The sequence below is a fragment of the Danio rerio genome, chromosome 20 (genome assembly GCF_049306965.1).
Source record: "Danio rerio strain Tuebingen ecotype United States chromosome 20, GRCz12tu, whole genome shotgun sequence".
NCBI classification, from domain to species: Eukaryota; Metazoa; Chordata; class Actinopteri; order Cypriniformes; family Danionidae; genus Danio; species Danio rerio.
The window spans coordinates 58,203,959-58,225,000 of NC_133195.1; the positions used below are offsets into that span (position 1 = coordinate 58,203,959).

At 37.9% G+C, this 21,042-nt stretch overlaps 2 protein-coding genes across 12 annotated transcripts in view; both read left to right on the forward strand.

Moving 5' to 3' along the window:
* Positions 1-741: 741 nt before the first annotated feature.
* cipcb (CLOCK-interacting pacemaker b) lies at positions 742-12,837 on the forward strand. Its single transcript, XM_005170230.6, has 5 exons — positions 742-939; positions 2,288-2,420; positions 2,691-2,824; positions 6,106-6,839; positions 12,241-12,837. The coding sequence occupies exons 2-4, from the start codon at positions 2,324-2,326 to the stop codon at positions 6,823-6,825; spliced, it is 951 nt and encodes a 316-aa protein (XP_005170287.1). The 5' UTR covers positions 742-939; positions 2,288-2,323; the 3' UTR covers positions 6,826-6,839; positions 12,241-12,837.
* Positions 12,838-15,911: 3,074 nt separating this feature from the next.
* Positions 15,912-21,042, forward strand: part of znf410 (zinc finger protein 410) — a 12,198-nt gene continuing 7,067 nt past the window's right edge. For 6 of the 11 annotated variants that reach the window (XR_012395438.1, XR_012395441.1, XR_012395439.1 and 3 more), the window contains exons 1-4: positions 15,923-15,975; positions 16,526-16,611; positions 16,722-16,773; positions 20,918-21,014. Coding sequence is in view for 7 of the 11 variants with exons in the window: in XM_009295041.4 (XP_009293316.1) it covers positions 16,741-16,773; positions 20,918-21,014 (130 nt within the window). In the remaining 4 variants the exon portion in view is untranslated. 11 annotated transcript variants of the gene reach the window in all.

The following is a 21,042-nucleotide window of genomic DNA, read 5'->3' on the forward strand; positions in this document are numbered from 1 at the left end:
AGGGGAATTGAATAAGCAATAGTGTATGTGTGAGAATGCAAGAGTGTATGGGTGTTTCCCAGCTGAAAGAGCATCCGCTGTGTAAAACATATGCTGGATTAGTTGGTGGTTCATTCCGCTGTGGCGACCCCTGATTAATAAAGGGACTAAGCTGAAAAGAAAATCACTGAATGAATAATAACGTTATACATGTCCATTTATATATAGGCCAGACCTCACACTCCATATATAATCAGTTATAGTCATACATTAACAGCACATTTCATCAATAACACATTATAGATGAGTGTAATTACAGCAGAAAAAGACATTAGGAATAATCTTCTTACAAAAACAGCACAACAACATACACATTATGAAACCATGTGTAATTTTTAAATATAATGTGTATAGGTGAGAATCATTTATTGTAGTTGCTATTAAAATAATATCAGCGTAATGCAGGTTACATGAGGTCATGTCACTGTTACATAATGAATGTGTTCAACACTCTTCTCACGTCACCCGACAGTCACGTTTTATAGCTCAGTGCTCCAGCTCAGCCAATCAGAGACGAGAATGAGATTGACGCGATTACTTAGAGCCGCCTTGCGTTTCCATAAAAGGAATCAGTCAGGAGCGCATGCGTTTCCATCCATACAACAGAACTGCGGTAAGCACCGCCTCCTGTGATGCGATTGGTCAGTCTGAGGGTTTGGTAGTTTGTGATTGCATGAGCTCAAGAGTCAATCACGTGGCTGTGAGCGTGTTTTGCGTGACGGGTTTGAGCAGGGCGTCTGACCGACCCGACGTACCCAAAAATCGGCAAATAACGGTGAAAATCGCCGCTGTGATCGATCTCACTGACCGGGTTTGTGGAGGAGCGCGGATATACCGGGTTTTGAGCCGTCATTCACCGGGATTCCCTCCGGATGAGCGGTCGGTCATCGGCGCTCACACGTAAGCCGTCCGCCGCTGCTTCTGCACTCAATAAATAGATTAATAGTACATAAATCAGCAAATCGGTGCGTGTGAGGGAATAAAGCGCGACTCTCGTCTGCTTTTCTCGTGGTAAAGCTGCAGTGTTGATGGCTGCTGCTTTGCTTTAGCCTGCACCGCCATGACTGGAGTTTAAATATTGGATAACGATATGAAACATTAATATAAACGTCCAGCACGGGTAAATGTCAACCGAGATTATAAGATCTTTGACAGCTGACGACCAGAGACGCTGGAGATTAACGTTAAATGGGTCAGCTGGTTTACGCCGCGGCTCGGCCTGATGACGTCACGACACCGGAACGTCAATATACACAGCGGTGATGTAAACTGAAGAGTTCTCTAATTATATAATAACATGCATTATTTCTGCGGTGAAAATCATCTTTACTTCTGTGTGTGGTATGATTGCGGAGATCTCATTGAAATATGAAAACGCCTGGCATTTAGTTAAGGTTTAAACATTTATTGAACCATTATACTGTTCATCATAATATTGTTATTAAATGCTGCAGCATATTACTGTAGTGAACTGAAACACTAATAAATACTGTAGTATGCTTTAGTTTTACTACAGTAAACATTGGTGTGTTGTAGAATAGTAACTAATACCCTACAGATGATGAAAAGCTCAGTGTTGGCTCGTTTGTTTCTATTACCGAAGTTCTTGTTGTGTTACCATAGCAACAGGAGAATCGCCGTAACAGATTAATTACTATAGCTGTTGTGTTTCCATAGCAACTGTAGAATCACTACAACAGATTAAATACTGTAGTTGTTGTGTTACCGTAGCAACATGAATCGCCATAACAGATAAATTACTATAGCTCTTGTGTTACCATAGCAACTGTAGAATCACCACAAAACACTAAATCCTATAGTCTCGTGTTACCATAGCAACTGTAGAATCACCACAACAGATTAAATGCTATAGTTGTTGTGCTACCATAGCGACTGTAAAATCCCCACTGCAGATTAATTCAGGTGCTTTACTGTAGTATGGTTGAGAAACACTACAGTATTTACTCTAAAGTGCTATCGTTGTGGGATTTTCAAAGATGCATTATTCTCTTTCTCCCAGGTTCTAATATAAAATACTCTAATTCTGTATATTCTCTACTGATAAACAAGACATGGTGATTAGTAACTCCATAATAATCCCTCTAGTAACACTTTGATAACAAGGTTACATTAATGAAGCTCTAGTAAGCTGAACCAACAGCAGTCCTGAAGATTCAGATGTGGAATGGGTTTTATTGAGGAGTGTGTTCAGACGTGACATTATTGGGCTCATTCTGTTGATGTTCAGGTGTTCAAGCCGGTTCGGAGGAGGAGGAGGAAGAGGATGAAGGGTGAAGCACACCTGAGGGCGATGGGCAGATTTAAAAACAGACGGATGGAGAAGTCCAAGAAGGACTCGGAGAGAGATTCAGGCTTCTCAGGTGTGTGTTACTGCATCTCACCACTCTCTGATGGTCAAGCCCTGTAGCTGACTCTCTCTGTGTGTGTGTGTGTTTGTGTTTGTCTGTTTGTGTGTGTTTGTTTGTTTGTGTGCATGTATGTGTTTGCATGCATGCATGTTTGCATGTTTGTTTGTTTGTTTGTGCGTGCGCATGTGTTTTGTGTGTGTGTGTGTGTGTGTGTGTGTGTGTGTGTGTGTATGCATGTGTACTATGTGTGTTTGCTTCTGTCTGTGTGTGTATGTGTTACAGACAGCAGTGCGGTGGATCAGACAGATGCAGATGATGATTCTCGTCCGCATACGTCGCAGCTTACTGCTGTGGTGGGCGGAGCTCTGCAGGGCTTGCAGCCAATGATCATCATGAACAATGTTGTTCTTAATCAGGTGAGCGTCACACCTTCATCACACTGGGAGAACACACTGTACTGTCATTAGCCCCTTTCACACAGTGATACCGGAAAATATCCGGAAAATTTACGGAACGACTTTACCGGTATGTTCAAAAAAGCGCTGTTCACACAGGCGAGGACGTTACGGAAATTTTCCGGAAAAGAGCATTCACACATCCATTCCAAAATACCGGTAAATTCTGACATCATTCACCACAAATGAGCTTTAAACGGCTGCGCTTGTGTTTGTAAACATTTGACTACATTACAAACTCTGTGGATGATCAATATTGTGAACAACTTTCACAGGATCACTTTCGCATGTCGAGATGTTCATAATATGTGCGTGTGCTGCCGCTCACAGGCTGTTTCATGGGCACACGCAAAGCTTGAAGGTAAACAAACAACGGCTTATCATAAGCATCTTATCGATGATTATTTGCACAGTTGGCATTAAGGAGAACATATAAACGTTATCTGACTAACTTCTAGCAGCTAAATGCGTCTGGAAAAATATTCAAAGGCTTTTATTCTCATAAACCGCGCGGACGTAAATGCGTCTGACTGTTGTGATTGGCTAAAGCAGAAGTCTTACGTCAGCACGTTCTAGGCGTGCACGCGCTTATTCCGGAAATATTCCTTCTGCGTTCACACAGCGCAGCATTCCTGCAAATTGCCGGTAATGTTACAACTTCTCTTTCCGGAAAATAGCCAGAACGAATTTACCGGTATTTTCAAAAAGGACCTGTTCACACATACAACCTTTCCGGAAAATTGCCGGTAATTTTCCGGAAAGGTCTGTATGTGTGAAAGGGGCTATAGAGTGTTGCTGTAATTCTTGCCATATAATGTTTCCTATGAGAAATGCCATTTTTATTAGGTACTGTTTTCAGATCATTTATTTTCATGATGATCCCTTTAAAATAGACAGGTGGCCTTGGTCAGACTGATTATTATTCAAGTCTAATCTGAATATGTGTTCATGTGCAATCTGAATATACATTAATATTCATGTCTAATTTGAATGTGTTATTATTTACATCTAATCTGAATATGCTTTATTAATGTTTAATCTGAATGTGCATTATTTACATCTAATCTATGCACTATTATAATGCATGTCTAATCTAAATAGACATAATTATTTACGTATTATCTAAATATGCATTATCATTTGTCTAATCTGAATATACATCATTATTATGCATTATGTCTAAATTTGCAACATTTATCTATAATCTGAATAGGCATTAATTTTTATTCACAAATAATCTAAATAATAATATTAATCACATATAACCTGAATATGCGTTATTATTCACGTCTTATTTGAATACGAGTTATTTTTCATGTCTAATCTAAAAATGCATTATTATTATCATCTAATCTGAATATGCATTATAATTCACACAATCTGAATATGCGTTATTCATATCTAATTTATATACAAGTTATTATTTTTTACATCTAATCTGAATATGCATTATTATTCTCATCTAACCTGAATGTGCATTACTATTTTCATGCATTACTATTGTATGCATGATTATTCTGCTCTAATCTGAATAAGCATCATTCACGTCTAATCTGAATATGCATTAACATTATCATCTAATCTGAATATGCATTATTTTTCTCATCTTATTTGAATATGCATTATTATTTACGTCTAATCTGAATATGCATTATCAAACACATCTAATCTAAATATGCATTATCATTTACTTCTAATCTGAATATGCATTATCATTCTCATCTAATCTGAATATGCATTATTATTCACATCTAATCTGAATATGCATTATTATTCACATCTAATCTGAATATGCATTATTATTCACATCTAATCTGAATATGCATTATCATTTACTTCTAATCTAAATATGCATTATCATTCTCATCTCATCTGAATATGCATTATCATTCACATCTAATCTGAATATGCATTATCATTCTCATCTAACCTGAATATGCATTATCATTCTCATCTAATCTGAATATGCATTATCATTCTCATCTAACCTGAATATGCATTATCATCTAATCTGAATATGCATTATCATTCTCATCTAATCTAAATATGCATTATCATTCTCATCTAATCTGAATATGCATTATCATTATCATTCTCATTTAATCTAAATATGCATTATTATTCACATCTAATCTGAATATGCATTATCATTCTCATCTAATCTAAATATGCATTATTATTCACATCTAATCTGAATATGCATTATTATTCACATCTAATCTGAATATGCATTATCATTCTCATCTAATCTGAATATGCATTATTATTCACATCTAATCTGAATATGCATTATCATTCACGTCTAATCTGAATATGCATTATCATTCTCATCTAATCTGAATATGCATTATCATTCTCATCTAATCTAAATATGCATTATCATTCTCATCTAATCTGAATATGCATTATCATTCTCATCTAATCTGAATATGCATTATCATTATCATTCTCATTTAATCTAAATATGCATTATTATTCACATCTAATCTGAATATGCATTATTATTCACATCTAATCTGAATATGCATTATTATTCACATCTAATCTGAATATGCATTATCATTCTCATCTAATCTGAATATGCATTATTATTCACATCTAATCTGAATATGCATTATCATTCACGTCTAATCTGAATATGCATTATCATTCTCATCTAATCTGAATATGCATTATCATTCTCATCTAATCTAAATATGCATTATCATTCTCATCTAATCTGAATATGCATTATCATTATCATTCTCATTTAATCTAAATATGCATTATTATTCACATCTAATCTGAATATGCATTATCATTCTCATCTAATCTAAATATGCATTATTATTCACATCTAATCTGAATATGCATTATTATTCACATCTAATCTGAATATGCATTATCATTCTCATCTAATCTGAATATGCATTATTATTCACATCTAATCTGAATATGCATTATTATTCACGTCTAATCTGAATATGCATTATCAAACACATCTAATCTGAATATGCATTATCATTTACATCTAATCTAAATATGCATTATTATTCACATTTAATCTGAATATGCATCATCATTCTCATCTAATCTGAATATGCATTATCATTCTCATCTAATCTGAATATGCATTATTATTCTCATCTAATCTGAATATGCATTATCATTCTCATCTAATCTGAATATGCATCATCATTCTCATCTAATCTGAATATGAACTATTATTCTGGTCTAATCTGAATATCCATGTGTGTTTGCAGCCTTCTGAAAGCTCTGCTTCTTTGAAGCCATGGTTCAGTCCTGCAGTGGAGGTCCTCCAGCAGCCGCAGGTGGTGTTCCTTCAGCCCGTGGTCCCACAGAGAAGCTCAAACACACCCAAAACTCAACTCTCCAAACGCCGGCGGCACAAGAAGTACCTGCCAATCCTCAAATCATACGCCAGAATCGCTCCTCATCCACACAAGAGCTCCACTAGCAGCTCAGTGTCCAGCTCCAGCTCCACTTCCTCCATCAGGAGCTCTGCCTCCAATCCTACCGAACACAGGCAAACGGACGCTACACCACCAGTTGCTTCTGTACATCCACAAAACACGCCTGCAGATGGCGCTAAAGACACAGAATGCATGCTCGCATCTCAAACAGCAGAATGCACGCTAGCATCTCAATCCACAGAGCGCACACTAGCATCTAAATCTACTGAATGCACGCTAGCAGCTCAATCCACGCTAGCAATACCGCTCCATTCTGAAACGGAAAGTAAAACCAAACGTTTCTGCAACACCTACAACATCCTGAGTAAATCCGGTCTGCTGGACATCACGCTGCGCACCAAAGAGCTAATCCGGCAAAACCGGCGCACGCAGACGGAGCTGGACCGCCTGCGCAAACACACAGAGCTGTTTCTGGAGGCGCTGCAGACAGGGGACGCGGAGATCTGGAGCCGGCTGCAGACGGACATGGAGACCCACACATCATCATGATGAAGATGATGACGGTTGGTCTCGTGTCCTGACTAAATGTGTACAAATTATTCAATCTAGAAGCGTTTTGTTGAGGAGGAGGAGTTCTTGTTTTCTGAAATGAGTTAAATGAAGTGTGTTTTAGTTTAAACCAGCTATATAATCTGCCAATGGGGGAAGCAGAATTATCATATTTCAACAACATTATTCTGCTTCCCCCATTGGCAGATTATTCTGCATGAATTAAGGAGAAACCCTCTTCATTTCTGAAAACAACACTCTATTCTCTGCTTGTCTAGAAAGTGCTTCTTGTTTAAAGAGTTTGTTGATATCTAGACTAGAAACAAGACAAAACTGTAAGCAAGAGAAGCATTTTTACAGTGTACGTCCATGACTGAGACTCCTGGATCGATTCTGATATGTTTCTGAATGCATCGTGACTCTTTAGATTGGTGTTCTAGTATAGAAGGTCGATATTGTACGCAAAATAATAATATAATAGTATAATAATGATAAAACCGACAATCAGTTTGTGCAATGACGTATTACAGTAGCATGTGTGCAGTACAGTAGTGCATTGACGAGTCTGTTTAAAAACAACAGACATATTTACGCTACATGCTAATAGTCTCTATTTGTCATGATCACATGACCTCCCTGCGTCAGTTGCATCGATTCGCTCACTTTCTTGAATTCTCTCGCAGTGCATTATTGGAAATTGTCACGTTCGTTATATGCGCACTTTAAAATCTCGCCGCAAGTAATGGATCAGCCGGGAACTTCTCACATACTGTTTAACAATACTATGAATGTCTGCGACTTCAGATGCAGCTTTAGACTTTAAATTCACTTCATAACTTCAGTCGAGTCTTTGAAATAATGAGTTGTTCACTTATCGCAACACACTTCCGCTCGCGCTCCTTTGTCGTTGCCATTAATAATTTTCTCAGAGGATGACAAGCAAAACATTGTTGACACAGGTTTTATTATTGTGTGCATTGTGTTTGTCTGAAGTAATTAATTAGTCTATCGAAATGTGTATATTCCATACCAAGTATGAAGCTGATTGTTAATTCTTATTCCGTGATTCACGATGCGACATTCTGAAAAGTTGAGATGTTTTCAACTGGGTTCACCTGGAAAGCATGTACGTGTCATCGGTAATAATGGACTTGCAGGCTGACATGTGAACAGCCCCTTCAACACAAGAGTGCCATCTAGTGTTAAGTATGTATATAACAGAAATAACATGATAGTGTGTGAAATAAATTATCATTAATATCATTATTGCAATAATAAAATATAAACATTTGGATACATCCTACATTCTAGACTAGTTTTAACAGCACACGGCGCTCTAGGCTAGTTTTTAACAGCAGATGGCGCTTTAGGCCAGTTTTTAAAGAGCAGATGGCGCTCTAAGCAAGTTTATAAACAGCAGATGGCGCTCTAGGCTAGTTTATAAACACCAGATGGCGCTCTAGGCTAGTTTATTTAGAGAAGATGGCGCTCTAGGCCAGTTTATAAAGAGCAGATGATGCTTTAAGCAAGTTTATAAACAGCAGATGGCGCTCTAGGCTAGTTTATAAACAGCAGATGGCGCTCTAGGCTAGTTTATTTAGAGCAGATGGCGCTCTAGGCCATTTTATAAAGAGCAGATGATGCTCTAAGCAAGTTTATAAACAGCAGACGGCACTATAGGCTAGTTTATAAACAGCAGATGGCGCTCTAGGCTAGTTTATAAACAGCAGACGGCGCTATAGGCTAGTTTATAAACAGCAGATGGCGATCTAATCTAGTTTATAAACAGCAGATGGCGATCTAGTCTAGTTTATAAACAGCAGATGGCGCTCTAAGCAAGTTTATAAACAGCAGACTGCGCTCTAGGCTAGTTTATAAATAGCAGATGGCAGTCTAGGCTAGTTTATAAACGGCAGATGGTGCTCTAGGCTAGTGTATAAACAGTAGATGGCGCTCTAGACCAGTTTTAAACAGCAGATGGCAATCTAGTCTAGTTTATAAACAGTTAGACGGCGCTCTAGGCTAGTGTATTAACAGTAGATGGCGCTCTAGGCTAGTTTTAAACAGCAGACGACGCTTTAGGCTAGTTTATAAACAGTTAGACGGGCTCTAGGCTAGTTTATAAACAGCAGATGGCACTCTAGACCAGTTTTAAACTGCAGGTGGCAATCTAGTCTAGTTTATAAACAGCAGATGGCGCTCCAGTCTAGTTTAAAAACAGCAGATGGCGCTCTAGGCTAGCTTATAAACAACAAATGGCACTCTGCTAGTTTATAAACAGTTAGACGGCTCTCTAGGCTAGTGTATAAACAGTAGATGACGGTCTAGGCTAGTTTATAAACAGTTAGACGGCGCTCTAGGCTAGTTTATAAACACCAGATGGCACTCTAGGCTAGTTTATAAACAGCAGATGGCGCTAGGCCAGTTTTAAACTGCAAATGGCGCTCTAGGCTAGTTTATAAACAGTTAGACGGCACTCTAGGGTAGTTTATAAACAACTGATGGCGCTCTTGGCCAGTTTTAAACAGCAGACGACGCTCTTGGCTAGTTTATAAACAGCAGACGACGCTCTAGGCTAGTTTTATAAACAGCTGATGGCGCTCTAGGCTAGTTCATAAACAGCAGATGGCGCTCTAGGCTAGTTTATAAACAGCAGATGGCGATCTAGGCTAGCTTATAAATAGCAGAACGCGCTCTAGGCTAGTTTATAAACAGCAGACTACGCTCTTGGCTAGTTTATAAACAGCAGACGGCGCTTTAGGCTAGTTTTATAAACAGCTGATGGCGCTCTAGGCTAGTTTATAAACAGCAGATGGCGCTCTAGGCTAGTTTTATAAACAGCTGATGGCGCTCTAGGCTAGTTTATAAACAGCAGACTACGCTCTTGGCTAGTTTATAAACTGCAGACGGCGCTCTAGGCTAGTTTTATAAACAGCTGATGGCGCTCTAGGCTAGTTTATAAACAGCAGATGGCGCTCTAGGCTAGTTTATAAACAGCAGATGGCGCTCTAGCCTAGTTTATAAACAGCAGATGGCGCTTTAGGCTAGTTTATAAACAGTAAACGATGGCAGTAGATAACCACAGCAGTTTAGACACCATTTTCAGTGTATTTCCACCACCACAGAGGGATTAACTCGTGCAAATATATCTGATAATCTACATTGTTTGCAAATATTTAAGAAATATGAATGTAATCTGCTCTAACACCACGGGATTAATGTAAACACTCACTTTTAGCAGTTATGTAATAAATGTACGCCTTTAAAAATGTTATGCATCATTTAGGTTTAAGCGGTGTGTGTCAGGAATTAAAGGCAAGCAGAGTACAGCTGTTTTGAAGCAAACAGCGCCATCTGCTGCTCAACTGCACTGTCATTCTGTTAAAGGGAGAATAGCGATGCATTCAGAAAACTAATGCAGAATCATTTCTGGATCAGTCAGTGCAGCTTTATGATGCATAATTCTGCATTATACATGTGACTGTATGTTGAGGGTGTAAAAACAGACTGACGGTTGTTCATCGCTCTTTAATAAGCTTCTGCCTTAACCGTGTTCAGCACATCAATGGTTTACACGCCGCTCTCTTTACAGATCAATGCATTGAGCCTCCGTCCGCGTTCAGCACTGAAATATTCACATTAATAGCTTCAGTTCCTGCTGATCGAGATGTGTGTTTTAGCATCACAGAATGTGGACTATGAGTGAAATAAAGTGTCCTGCTGCTACAGGATACCGTAATAATGATAATAATTAGCAACTTTGAATGTCTTGATTATGACTTTTGCTTTAAATCTGAGGGAAAAAGTCTGAATTGAGTTCAGATTTGCTGCTGTTTTATTTTCTTGAAATGGTATTGCAGTTTGCAGATTTCAGCATGGACGTTTTGCAGTTATGAGACTGAAAGTCTAATTGTGAAATCCAGAAGTTGCTATTTTGCCTTTTTTATTCCTGCAGAATCAGGTTTTCAGCTCACTCTGACCTATAGCTCATGAACATGGTAAAAGTTCAGCTCAGATTTCACTGCAAAATCAAATCAAATTTGCCAGTATTGAAATCTCTCGTCTGTCTAAGGACTGTTAAGGCAGGACATCACAGCTGAATATGGAGGAAAATGTTGATCAATCACAGCACATTAGATTTAAATATGCAAATGATGCTAAACATGCACTAATTTGCATACATTTTTCAGAATAGAAATCAGATTTTGAGACATCCCATTCACAGAGATCACTCCAGATATCAGTTTACCAGAAAATCAAGTGAGATCTGAATTAAACCTGCAGCCTGCAGTGTCTCGCCTTCAGATATTTCAGCAGATTGTGAAGTAATTCACTGCTCATCAGCCAATCAGAATGCAGAGTGGTAGTATAAATATACATATAGCAGTGGCTCTGCAGGTGAAGGTGAATTATGGGATGGATATGAGAAAGAATGCTGTTGATGGTGCTCATTATTTGTGTGTGTGTGTGTTAGAGAGGATCCTGCTCTCGTCTTGCCTTCTACTCAGTGAAGTCTCGCTCATTGTTTCTGATGGCTCAGCTTCAGTGGCAGCTGCTGCATTCTTATGTCTAAAATCATTGCTCGTGTTTAATAATGATAATAATAATATAGCTTTCATATTTCATACACTGACTATACGTGTGTGTGTGTGTGTGTCTGTGCTTTTGTGCAGTGCAATACAGCGTGCATAAAAATAAATAAGGAAATTCTCACTTGATTTCTCACAAATTCTGAGGAAAACTCTGGATCATGAGATATAAACTAGTGATCGGGAAAAATGATGAGCTTTTTTATTTCAAAACATGCACTAATTATTGTGAAATTATATATGCACTCATTTGCATGCATTTTTTTTGGAGAAATTAATAATTGGATTGCACAAATTCAAGCAGAGTGTTTAGCATAAATCTGAATATTTAATGCAATTTATAACTAATAATTTATTTTTGTTTAGAAATCTTTTATTTATTTGTAAATTATACATATATATGTGTGTATAACTGGTATATACATATGTAAATTCTTTAAAAAATGAATAGTTTAAAAATAAAAATGATTTCTAAATACAATAACTTATGAAAAGCACAGGTGTCAAACTCAGCTCCTGGAGGGCCGCAGCTCTGCACTGTCCTAATTAAACACACCTGATCATACTAATGAGTGCTTCAGGCTTGTATGAAACCTACAGGTGAGTGATGAAGCAGGGCTCGAGCTAAACTGCAGAGCTGTTTGACAGAGTTTGACACCTGAGACGTACAATAACATTAGTGTAAATTACATTTAATTCTGCTACATTTTAATTATAATAGCTGTATACATTAATTCATTATACTTTATAAAAGTTAATAAAATAAAGGCATTTATTAATCATGATTATATTAAAAACAGAGTTTCCCTTTTATCTGATTGCACAGGAAGAGTTTGGCCTCTCGTGACGCCGTCGCCTTGCAGTGATCAGAGCGTTTCAGTAAGAATCATGAAGAATAATCAGTTTTGATGAAGTGTTTACCATCGACTCTTATTAAAGCTTCTGTAACTGATGCAGAATAACATAGATCATGGATCATAGAGCATTGTGAAGCGACACACACACACACACATATACTCTCTGCAGACTTTGTGTTGTTGGTTTTTTGTGAGTGTGAAGGTTTTATTAGCTGCCATTGACAGTGAAATGAGTGTTGTGGAGGAGACAGCCCGAAGTGTGTGTAGAGCAGAACTGTGAAGGCGTCTGTGTTTGTGTGTTTGGTTTTTTACTTTTAACATGTCTGTGTGAAGAGATCTGCATACACATCCACATTCATCAGCTAAGCAAAGCCAAAGCTGTGGCTGATCATCCTGATCTGACTCTGTGTGTGTGTGTTTACGTGTCATTTTATCATCTTTTTTATTAATATTATTTGTATTATTATTTTTTGTTTGCTTCTTTAAACTGTGAGAGGGTTTACTGAATAATACACTGTCCACTGTTTTCATGGCAAAACGTTATTAAAATAATTCCAAACGTCAAATGTGTCTCTGGAGATCTGTGTACAATTACATTCATTCATCTTCCTTCAGCTTAGTTCCATTACTAATCAGGGGTTGCTACTGTGGAATGAACCACCAACTATTCCAGAATATGTTTTACACAGCAGATGCCCTTCTAGCTGCAACCCTGTACTGGGAAACACCCATACACACTCATTCACACACTCATACACTACAGCCAGTGTATTTGATCAGTTCCCCTATAGTGCATGTGTTTGGACTGTGGGGGAAACCGGAGCACCCGGAGGAAACCCACACCAACACGGGGAGAACATGCAAACTCCACACAGAAGTAACAGATTTTATTTCATAAATATTAAAGTCAACAACTAAATAATTTATTTTTCTCAAGTAAAAAAATGTAATCATTAAATTACGGATCATTTTAATAGTAAAATGATTAATTAAATGGATTTTTATTGACAGAAATCATGCACACTGAGAAACAATCTGGTGTGAAAACAGCGTTCAGTAGTAAATTGGTAGTAAAATTCACATTTACAGGGGCCAGTGAAGTATTTTCTAACACATCAACACTTTAAAATGTATATATAACTGGCTTTGAGAATGATTCTGTTCAAAAGACTCGAGAGCTCTGATATTTGATTCAATTGAATCTCCAGTAATGTCTGATTCATATTCTTTTTAATCTAGACTCTGTTAATCAGTGTTTATGGTGTTTATCTTCAAATCTGTCAAGTAATGGCAGTGTAAATGTAGTTAGAAATTGAAATTTGTAGTAAATTCCACAATTACGAATAAAACAAATGTTAGATTCTGTTCATAAGAGTCGACAGCGCCGCTTTGTGATTCGATCGAGGTTCCGGTAATGTTACCTGATTCTTCTTTGAAACCGATTCAATTGAACTGATTCAGTTGACAGCCGAAACGAAGCTCATTGTTTTGGTTAAAATAGCTCTATAAAATACTGTAGTGAAATATGTTAGAAACGGAGAAATGTTAGTAAATTTTGTGTTTTACATTAAGGTAAGCTTAACATTTTGAAGGAGAAAGACTTATAATATTGTTTTATATTTATGTTAAGAATATAACACTTTATATATATATATATATATATATATATATATATATATATATATATATATATATATATATATATATATATATATATATATATCTATATCAGTGGCGCCCCCAGAAAATTTTCTTAGGGGTGGCCAGAAGAGGCCGCACCAAATCTTGGGGTGGCACACAAAAAAAATAATGAATTCAGTGTAATGATATATTTTTGTTTCTGGTAAATGAAATATTGTAGTTTTTATTAATTTAATTAATTCTACTTGAAATATTGCAATTTATTCTTTGAAATAATTCAGCAAGTACATGTGCAAACCAAATAAAAAATCTATGTTTATTTTAAAAACACTTTTCATATACTGTATAAATAACTTCTTTTTTTACGTGCCTTTATTGTACATCATACGAGATATGCCATGTCTAAAATTAATGAAGATTAATAAGTTTATTATTCCCAGAGATGGGTTGCAGCTGGAAGGGCATCCACTGTGTCAAAATGTGCTAGATAAGTTGGCGGTTCATTCTGCTGTGGTGACCCTGGATTAATAAAGGGACTAAGCCGAAAAGAAAATTAATGAAAGAATAATGAGTTTATTAATTACCCAAACAAATGAACAAACTGAACAAAAGGGATTACTATACACACTCACTATACCAAATAATATCATTTATCCATATTGCTTTTTGAACCATTTTATTAATGCAGCTTCTTCTATTGATATACTGTAGCTTAAGGTAAATATTAAATAGCCATTGCTGTCTATTGAAGGTGTGTGCGTGCTGTCAAGGACGATCGGGGAGGGTAGTAGTGGTGGTTCTAGTTTAAATGACACCCTGGGCGAACCACCCTATACACCCCCACCTCTCTTGAATTGTTAGATTTGTTATTCAATAAATATAACAATTTATTTATATTTATTCTAAATAAATACAATTAATATTAATATACAATTATTATTCTAAATAAATAAAAGAAATCAGTCCTAAATATTACTGGAAAACAACAACTGGAGTTATATGCCAACATCACTTAAGAAACCTTTTGCATGAAAATTAATTATGACAATTCTAAAGAATACAAAAAATGTATTATAGAATTATCTGTGATCTTAGACCAGATCATGGCTGAGAAATCATGTTATGAATCTTACCTCCCTGACTCATTATCCCTCCTTTCTGCTTTAAAGGCATGCTTAGTGAAAGTAACATCATCATCATCATCATCATCATCATATTATATAAACTTTAAACGACTTTCAAAACTCACTGTGTGCCGACACTTCTGCACAAAAGGCTGTTACTCCGGTTTCACGGCGCATGAGCGGTGCCTATTATGTCGGCGTGCATGCAAACAACCAACCGGGATTCACACAGGAGTGCGTGAGGCGGCGGGAATGGTTTTCCGCGTGCATACGTCAGTTTGCTTTCACCAGCATTGAACCAGAGGGGGAGAGCTACGTCAGTAACACCAACAATAATTTAGTGACTGCATTTTATTTATTTATTTATCTAAATATTGGGAATTTATGAGTTCATTTAAATCATTAATGTCAACCGCAAAATTATATTGGGGTGGCCAAAGGGGTGGCCAGAGTTTACCGAGGGGTGGCCGTGGCCACCCCTGGCCACCCCTTGGAGGCGCCCCTGATATATATATATATATATATATATATATATATATATATATATATATATATATATATATATATATATATATATATATATTTGAAAATCGTTTGGCTTTCAGAAAGATTCTGTTCAAAGGAATCGAGAACCCCGCTTGTGACTCGAATAGAATCTCCTTCTACCAAAGAGCTTAGAATGGTGATTCTATGCTCTTTGCTTCTACTAAACCGATTCTTCTTAAAGACGCAGTGAATCGGTTTCCCGCTGAAATGAAGCCCGGTGTTTCTGTTAAACCATAACGGTGTTTTACTCATGATGAATCTCCTCTCCATCTCTCTGCTCGATCAGCGAGTCATTAGTATCAGCGGAAGTACATCCGGTCACCCGGAAGTGACTCTCCGCGTCTTTGTGTTTGTGTTTATCTGTGCTGCAGAGTGTCAGAGTCCGCGATGCAGGTAAGTCCAGCTGATGTGGATGAACATGATGATTGAGAGATGAATATGATGATTAATGTGCAGCAGAGAGAGCGGGATGGCGGTGGTTTGAGCTCTAGATAGCGCGGACTGATCCGTGCTGCTGTGTTGATGAGGAGTCCGTCATCTGCAGAGCTCTCAGACATCACCAACCGCACAGCCGAGGCTCAGACACTGACCACAGTCCGCTTCACTGTCTGCCCGAGGCCTCCGAGAGCTGAACAGGGGCTTTACAGGTCACTGCTGAGCTCTGGGCGAATATTCAGATGTAATATGCAGATGACATGCTAAATATTCCTGTAGACATCATCATCATCATCATCATCATGCAGGGTGTGTGCTGCAGAACAGCTCAGATGAAGAGTGAATGTCAGACTGCTCTGCTTTACTGTCGCCCTCAGACCTTCAGTAGTGAACACACTGCTCGGGTATTGGAGATCTGAGTGTGTGTTCAGTGATGTTGCTGTGTGTGTGTGTGTGTGTGTTGTCTGAGATGTACTGACTGATTTATCTTGTATTGATTATTGATCAGGTCTCAGCTGTGGTGATTGATCAGTGACGGTGAGGATGGACAGCTGCTTCTTTCTCTGACCAGAGCACACATGATCAGCTGAGCCGGTACACACACACACACACACACACACACACACACACACACACACACACTGATCCGCTGCTGCTGCTGATGATGATGAAGATGGTGTATTGATGGTCTCTGATGTCCGCAGATCTCCTGACGCTGACTCCATGCTTTCTGATGAGCTGGACTCCAAACCTGAGGTACAGATGACCACACACACACACACACACACACTCATCATTCAGCCACCATCCTCATAATATATCCAGATGATGTCTGAGTTATCACACATTCATATTCTTTTAAAAATATTTCCAATATGATGTTTAACAGAGAGCAGATTTCTCCAGCACATTTCTAATGATAACAGTGTTAATAACTCATCTCTAATAACTGATTTATTTCCTCTTTGTCATGATGACAGCACATAATATTAGTCTAGATATTCTTCAAGACACTAGTGTTCAGCTTACAGTGGCATGTAAAGGCTTCACTAGGGTAATTAGGGTAAAGTTAGGGTAATTAGGCAAGTCATTGTATAACAGTGGTTTGTTCTGGAGACAATCCAACACTAATATTGCTGAAGGGGCCAATAATATTGAGCTTAAAATGGCTTTAAAACTATTAAAAACTGTCGGCGCCAGTGGTGTAGTGGTTAGTGCGTCGATACATGCATTCCGGTGCTCGCGGCAACCCAAGTTCGATTCCGCCTTGCGGTCCTATGCCGATCCTTCACCTATCTGTTACCCATGCTTTCCTGTCAATTCTCGACTGTCCTATCAAATAAAGGTGAAAACCCCTAAAAAATAATAATAATTAAAAAAACAATTAAAAACAGCTTTTATTCTAGCCGAACTGAAAGAAATATTCAGGGCCAGATTGAATCTGCAGACATTTTAGCGGTTTGTGCAGTATTTTGTATAAAATCTGTGGATTTACTGGGAGTTTATCGATTTAAAACATGAAATAAAATATGTTAATTTTTATAATGCAAGTTCAGTGAGATCCAGCTGTTTGGTAAACAAAGCAATCTCACTTATAACCTAAAGACAGACAGAAAACATGACTACTGTGCATAAACAATATAAAACAATATTATTCTGTAACATTACTGAAATCAATATATTTACACACATTTACATCAGTGAATAGATAAGGGAAGTTTATTTATAAAGTAATGTCGAGAGGATCACGTGATTATGATTGACCACAGCCGGTCCCGCATTAACTAATGCATGATCCACCAATCAGACGATCACTAACTACCATAAAGAGTCAGGGTTTCTCACTACTGTCGTCTTCGATTTGAAGAATCCCCCCTTCCACCCCTACTCCTCCACCTTTCCCTTCATAGGGCTGCACGGTGGCTCAGTGGTTGCCTCAGTGGTCACAGTGTGTAAACTCAGCGCAGTGAGTAGGAGAGCAGCACACATCAGGATTCAACATTATTCTACAATCAGATTTGAGGAACTCTGAATGGTGTCATCAAGACTTTCAGAAGAGGAAAACAACAGTAGCCGCATTTCCACTGTCGGGCCAGTGTGAGTCAGGGCTTTAATCAAGCCGGGCCAATCGCCCGGGAGGTTGAGCAGTGAGGCTGAAATCATGTCGAGTTTCCACTGTCGGGCTAGTAGCTCACAGCGCATCACGCAAACCCCGCCCCCAGAACATCCCACGAATCGAACGTCTCACAACCCGCCCACTTCAGTGGGAATCAGGCAGATAAAGCACACCATCACAGCATCACCAAACCATTCAAATGAAGACAACCGACACAAACAAATGAGCCGTTACTGTACAGCAGCACATGATATGTCTATACGCACAGACCTGTGTGTTCCCATTCATCATATTCATTTACTCACTCGCCACTAACAGAGGGACGCAGCGCAATGAACGCACTAATCCATAATATAAAACCACAGAGATCTGCGTTAATAAAGACAGAAAAATGGAAAGAAAAAAGGAAATGTGTTTTATAACATCCTCGTTTAGATAGACGCCGTCAAACATTCAGCACAAATGCTCCAGAGAGACCTGATTCATTTGTCCGATAGGCTATATGACACTTAATAGGGGATTCCCCTTTATTTAAGGATAATTAAGGAAAGTGTTCAGTGTTTCAGCACATAAGAGCAGGTAATACAATATAGCCTGTGTTTCATTGTGCTCAGCAGCTATCCACTAATAAAGCTCTTCATGTATTTAGGAAAGAGAGTCTAGCCTACAGAAAAAAGTTGCCTAGTTTCTGCTTCACTCACCCCAATAATGCTCTGTTCGCATGATTTGATTAATATCATCGTATCCAAATACTTTATAAATAATATTTCAAACCTTCTCCAGTTTAATATGGCTTAATAACAGTTTGATGTATGTATTGTACATGCCTAAACTGGTTTAGCTTTTGTTAGTTTTATATTGGTTTATTTATTTAATGGGATTTTATTATGTCTGATATTTGTAATTCTTTAAATGATTTCAATATAGCTCAGGCTATTTTATCTAGATATGACACTATATTGTTTTGAGCCTACAGAAGTGGACACGAAATATGTAAAGTTTCATGTCTTTCTGTTGTGTTTATATTGTGTTTATCTCCAAAATAAATAGCAAAAATAAAAAAGCCGTGCGGCATCAACAGAGCTGTGAAGGGAGCGCTCTTTTCCTCTTCTCACACACACACATACAGGCATCTAAACGCGCACAAACACACCTTTTAAACTTGACAAAAACTCTGGAAAAGCTTTACTGTCTGCTGTGTGTTTAATATGCTGTAAAGATTATTCTGCGTTATTAAACATAAAGGAGGACGCAGCAAAGAAAAGTCACTATAAATGAAAACTACTTTATTATTTTATGCAACAGCCTTACATTTAAAAGAGAAACATAACGGTGATCATACACAAACATTATTTGTTTGGCGCATGTACTCGTGTGTGATCAGAAGACTGTGTCCACACTCCGCCTCTCCTTTCACTTCGCCCCCAAGCCCTAGCTGGCCCTCTTTGGCCCAAGGTATTCGGCGGGCTGAAAAAGGCCGGCCGCTGGCCCTGAGAAAGCCCCGATTTAGCCCGATTAGGCCCCGGATATGACACTAGAAAGGCGACTGGCCTTGGCTCGCCCTGGCTCGCTCGCTTTTGGCATGATAGTGGAAACACAGCTATTGAGAGACTGATAACAGCAGCCAGAGGAGAGAATCATGGCAGATTTACTGTCCTGCACACACACATACTGCAGTACACACACACACAGCTCACATACACGATCCGCTTATTCGCTTATTGCAATTTGATGCAAAGATGATCTAAAACACACATGAATACAGATAAGTGTTCAATTAACAATGTTGAAGGATTTAAGATGCTGATGAGAGTTAAACGTGTCCATTATAAGAAACACTGAGAAACATTTGAGATAGAAAGACAATGTTGAATAATTTTGTCTTTAACTGTATATATATATATATATATATATATATATATATATATATATATATGTCAGAATTATTCGCCCCCTTGGAATTTTGTTTTCTTTTTTAAATATTTCCCAAATGATGTTGAACAGATTGAGGAAATTTTCACAGTTTGTCTGATAATATTTGTTCTTCTGGAGAAAGTCTTAATTGTTTTATTTCGGCTAGAATAAAAGCAGTTTTTAATTTTTTAAACACAATTTTAAGGTCAATATTATTAGCTATATTTTATTTTCGATAGTCTACAGAACAAACCATCGTTATACAATAACTTGCCTAATTACTAGGCCCACACAGAATCTGCGCGCGCAGAATTCAGCAGAATTTCTGCACATTTTTAGCCCATTATTAATTCTGTTTTTTAACTTGAGTAAATTTGTAAATCTGAATTTATTCAGTTTTTATTCAGTAATTTATTACTTTTTATTTAATATATTAAGGTTTTAGTTATTATACTCTGCTGGATACTCCCAAAATAATTCCGCAGAAATCCGCAGATTTTTACCAAAATTCTCCGCAGAAATAGATAAAACGTCCGCAAAATTAGCCCTGCTAATTACCCTAACCTACTAAGGTACCCTAATTACCCTAGTTAAGCCTTCAAATGTATAGAAGTGTCTTGAAGAATATCTAGTCTAATATTATTTTCTGTCATCATGACAAAGAGAAACTAAACCAGTTATTAGAGATGAGTTATTAACACTGTTATGATTAGAAATGTGTTGGAGAAATCTGCTCTCTGATAAACAGAAATTGGGGTAAAATAAACTGAGGGGTGAATAAAGTTCAACTGTATATAGGATAGTTGTAGATTTATGCATTGTTCAGCAGTGTGTGTGTGTGTCTCTCTCTGTGTGTGTGTGTGTGTGCAGCTGTTGGTTGAGTTTGTCCAGAACGCCTGCATCCCGCTGGGTGAGAGTCTGGAGGAGGCCGAGCTCAAGCCCTCCTGTGTGCCGCTGGAGCTGCCAGGTGCCCACACTCAACACTGGACTGATCA

Coding starts and splice junctions, on each gene's coding strand:
- cipcb (XM_005170230.6), top strand. CDS start 2,324: ATGAAGGGTGAAGCACACCTGAGGGCGATGGGCAGATTTAAAAACAGA. Junction 2,421..2,690: donor GAGAGATTCAGGCTTCTCAG/GTGTGTGTTACT, acceptor TATGTGTTACAG/ACAGCAGTGCGGTGGATCAG. Junction 2,825..6,105: donor ACAATGTTGTTCTTAATCAG/GTGAGCGTCACA, acceptor GTGTGTTTGCAG/CCTTCTGAAAGCTCTGCTTC.